This window comes from Rhipicephalus sanguineus, chromosome 9, assembly GCF_013339695.2.
Source record: "Rhipicephalus sanguineus isolate Rsan-2018 chromosome 9, BIME_Rsan_1.4, whole genome shotgun sequence".
Lineage (NCBI taxonomy): Eukaryota > Metazoa > Arthropoda > Arachnida > Ixodida > Ixodidae > Rhipicephalus > Rhipicephalus sanguineus.
Window position 1 is genome coordinate 80,380,053 of NC_051184.2, and position 4,302 is coordinate 80,384,354.

At 50.7% G+C, this 4,302-nt stretch overlaps 1 protein-coding gene across 1 annotated transcript; it reads right to left on the minus strand.

Annotated features, from left to right (window-relative positions):
- Positions 1–2,310: 2,310 nt before the first annotated feature.
- Positions 2,311–3,969, minus strand: LOC119405667 (probable ATP-dependent RNA helicase DDX5). The gene has a single exon (XM_037672509.1). The coding sequence runs from the start codon at positions 3,967–3,969 to the stop codon at positions 2,311–2,313; it is 1,659 nt and encodes a 552-aa protein (XP_037528437.1).
- Positions 3,970–4,302: the final 333 nt, after the last annotated feature.

Here is a 4,302-nt window from a genome sequence, read left to right on the forward strand (position 1 = left end):
GCACATCACAAAGGCGTGCACCAGCCTTGCGAGATTGTCTTCCCCAAGTCTCTGTTGGCGGTTGGCAACCCTCCTTATAAGTTTGACGGCATTGTCCGTCTTTCTGGATGGTCTCGTTACCGTCAGGTTATTGGAGCCGTTGGATTTGATAGTCATACCCAGAACCCGGAGGGAGTTCACCCTGGGGATGAAGCAGCCCTCACCTGTCCTAAGAATGCTATGCTATGGTTTACCCTCCCCCACCTCTTTTCTCTCCTCCTCACCCTCCTTATCCGCTCTTCCTTTTAACACCCCCTTGCCATACTATACTAGACATGGCTATGCATTGCTTTACACTCTCCCCCTTCTCCTTTCCATGCTCCTCACGCTCACATCACCGCTCACCCTCACTCCCCCTTCCCACCTCTTGTTATACTATACTATACATATCTATGCTATGATTTAACATCTCCCATCTTCTTTCCCTCCTCCTAAACCTCACTTTCCTTTCCCACCCCTTCCTATATAACACTATACATGGCTATGCTATGCTTCGACTTCCTCTGCGCCGAACTCCGCTGTTAAAAAAATACAATTCCAAAGCTGTCCATGTGTGCGCGAATACGCCTTATCTGGTGTGTAAATAGTCCGCCACGATAGATCAGAGGTTACGATGCTAGGCTGCTGACCCAAAGGTCGCGGGTTCGATACCGGCCGCGGCCACTGCATTTCGATGGAGTCGAAATGGTAGAAGACCGTGTACTGTGCGATGTCAGTGCACGTTAAAGAACACCAGATGGTGAAAATTTCCGCAGCCCTCCACTACGGCGTCTCTCATAATCATATCGTGGTTTCGGGACGTAAAACCCCACATATAAAAAACAATATCCGCTGTGCATTGAGAGTCGAAAGGTGAGATGAGAAACTTAAGAATCAAGCAAAAAAAACTCACAGGGTCCTTTATGCATTCCCTTGAGACAACTCGACGGCTAAATCCGTCCGTTGTGGTTATTTCCCCGTGCACTATATCACACGAACGCTGCTCATATATCACGGGAAAGATGGAGAGCTAAAATGGCAAGTTGCAGAAAACTTTATTGAGTTAATGTAGCTAAAGCACGACAAAAGACTGAAATCCGTGAGGTCATAGACCTTCGGATGCCAAAGGTCTGGCGCGATATTCAACAGTTACATCTTACATTTCCCTCTTATAATAACGAAGATATGTTAAAAAAATAACCACAATGCTTTTCTGAAAAATGATCTCTCGAAAATATTTCGATGTATTAATCTAGTGTCGCTTCAATATCTGCAGATGGAAATATACAAGATCAAAAGCTTCCCGTCGGCGAAAATGATTTCATAAGGTCTAACTTTCTGAGGCAGCAATGGCAAATCAATAGAACATCGGGCCATATTGAAAGGTGGTAAAATTTAACCGCATGGCATATCGTGTCGTCCATGCAAGTATCGTTGTCGTGTAACATGGCGTCGAATGAAAAAGCAAAGGCGGTTTTTATGTTGCCATATTGGTATAAACTACTTCAAGCAGTAAATAGTCGCGAATATATTTGTCTATATCGTGTGGAATACATACGTTGAATAGATTATAGGCAAGAGACGTCGTCAACCCGTTAATGGCGCCGAGTCTGAAAATAGAAGATTGGGCCACGGCTAAGACTTGTAACGACGCGAAACCATCACAGGCATTATGGCAAAACCTATTGTGACTAACGAACCGTGTGTTTCACGTCTCCATACTCTTCGCAACGTCAACGCTTAGCATAAACTTTATCGCAACCTGAAATGGTGCGAACTATCGCAACAATGCGACGACGAAAACCGAGGGAATGCACCGTAAATGTACGGCTAGTAACACTAAAAGTAACGAATCGTGGAAAAAAAAAACAGTTTGCTTTGGTCGCGTTAAGCAACGAACACTTCGGCAGGTATAGCAGATAGCAGACTACTTAGCAAATGCCATCATGAACAACTGCTTTATTCCCATCTCGGATGGTGAATTCAATGAAAATACACGTGCAAGGTTGGTGGGAGCTAGATATTACCCAAGTTAGGGCTATAAGTCACCCAAGTGTTTGTTGTTCATAGGGTTTCGCATTTATTTTTTGTAGGGTTTCGTAACGTCCGCTGAAATACTGCGGAGCGCAGGGCAAATTTGGACGCGCAAAACAAATGTCGCCATTATTTTACGGCAAGCGCCAGGCATTGTCGATGGCGCGCGGCGACAGCATTATTATACTTCAGCGAGAACACTCTCGCCATCTGTCCAATTTGTAATACGAAGCCAAGAGCACGGAGAAGTCCAACTGGCTATCTTCGTGCAACCTTCTTCGCCATTTCCTGTAGTAGCGGCGGTACTACCAATTTGGCCTCTCTGAGAAACCGCGTCAGATCCTCAGCGTGGCGGCTGTCGTCGCGTCCCAAGAAGGTGTACACCACACCGGTCCCGTCTGTACGAACCGCGTACTTGAAGCGGCGCCGGTACTCGTCCTGACTGCTCGGGCAGTCGTAGTTGACGACGAAGCGCACGTTTTCCGCGTTGATAGCCCTCCCAGCCACGTCGGTCGCCACCAAGACGAGTACCTTGCCGAAACTAAGGGCGTTCAGGGCCCACTCGCGTTCTTGTTCCGAGTGCCCGCCGTAGATACCAACGGCTGGCCAGCCCTGAAGGCGGACGCTCCACATCAGGTCTTCCACCGTTTGCTTCCTCTCGACGAATACTATCATCCTGTCCCTCTCGTCTTGAATGACGTCCTTCAAGAGGCTTACGAGCCTTTCTTCCTTTGCGGACTCCTCGCAAACATCGGCGATGTGTTTCACGCGCCAGCTGTGATACTTCTGGACCACGGTGCCTACACTGACGGTTATACAGTCCTTGGTCAGTTTTTCCACGAGTTCCTGCGTGTCTTCGGTGCACTCCGCGAGCCACACGAGCGTCTGGCGGTCGGGTCTCACATTCGCCGCTACAGTGCGAAGGTGTTCGGCGAATCCCATCGCTAACATGCGGTCCGCTTCGTCCAATACAAAGTAAGTGCAGCGGCGCAGGTTCACCTTCAGGTCCTCCATGAAGGCTAGGAGGCGACCGGGTGTGGCAATGCAGATCTCGGCGCCTTCTTCGAGTTGCTTCAGCTGCGGCCGCTTCGCATACCCGGACGCGAGGCACATGGTTCGCATCCCGGACCCTTCGATGAGAACGTCAGAGACAACCCGAACCTTCTGGGCAGCTTCCTGGGTCGCCGTCAGAACCAGTACTATAGGGCCACAACCGCGTGGCATGGACGGCTGGCGCTGTACGTGGACTATGGCCGGGGCCAAGTAGGCAAGTGAGTTCTCTTCGGAAGCTGAGCTACTGACGGCCACGAGATCTCTGCCGCGTAGTGCTACTGGCCAGCACTGTGTTTGCAACGCAGTCACCGGCGATCCAGGGTTCCGCGCCTGGATGTTTCTCCTCAGGAATTCGGGAAAGTTGGCTTCGTCGATGTGCAGGACGGGATCGGGCACGTCGCGTCCCGTGACGGCGACGTCATTGGCCTTCCGGTAGGCCTCCACTTCTTCCGTCGATCGCTGTGACGTCACGGTGTGTTCGGGGCAGCAGTCCTTCGCGTGGTTAGGCAAGGATAATTTTGCCCAGTCCGGTGGGCACAGGTTGCATCGCACCTGGCTTCCGTGGGCAGGGCTGGCTACCCCGTTTCCTCTGCCTAAATAAATTCGCGCGGTTACTGTGTCTCCAATGACGGGGTACCTCGCGCGTCCCATGCCGAAGAATGGAAGTTCCGGGCGGACTTCCGGCGCGGCCAATGGCATGTCGAGCCCCTCGTTGGGGCCATTGAAGGGTCCGCGTACGGGGGGCCATGCCGCTCCGAGCCCGCCCAACGCAGCTGGCGGATTGTTGAACTCTATGAGGAAATCCTGTACAGCTTCCGCTGCTGCCTGGGCTGCGTCTTCGAGAGCGTCCGCTAGTCCGAGCATCGTCGCAAACCGTTAGGCCTCCTGCGTGTGCGATTCGGTGATGGCGACGGCGTTGATGGCGCCTTCCGTTGATGATGATTATGATGGTATCCTCTTACCTGATGGCGCTCACTCACAAAGAACCTGGCGGCAGGATGTTTAAGGTAAAGACCTATGAAGCTGAAAAACGCTAGAAAGTTAGACTAAAAGTAAAACACCGAATAAATGAAAATGCTTAACGAGCAAGCGGTCAGACTGTCGGGTGGGCTTTCTGACGGAGATAACGACGGATTTCGAACTAAAATATCAAGAGATAAAAATAGACTAACCCGGTAAACTTTTGTTTCATTTATG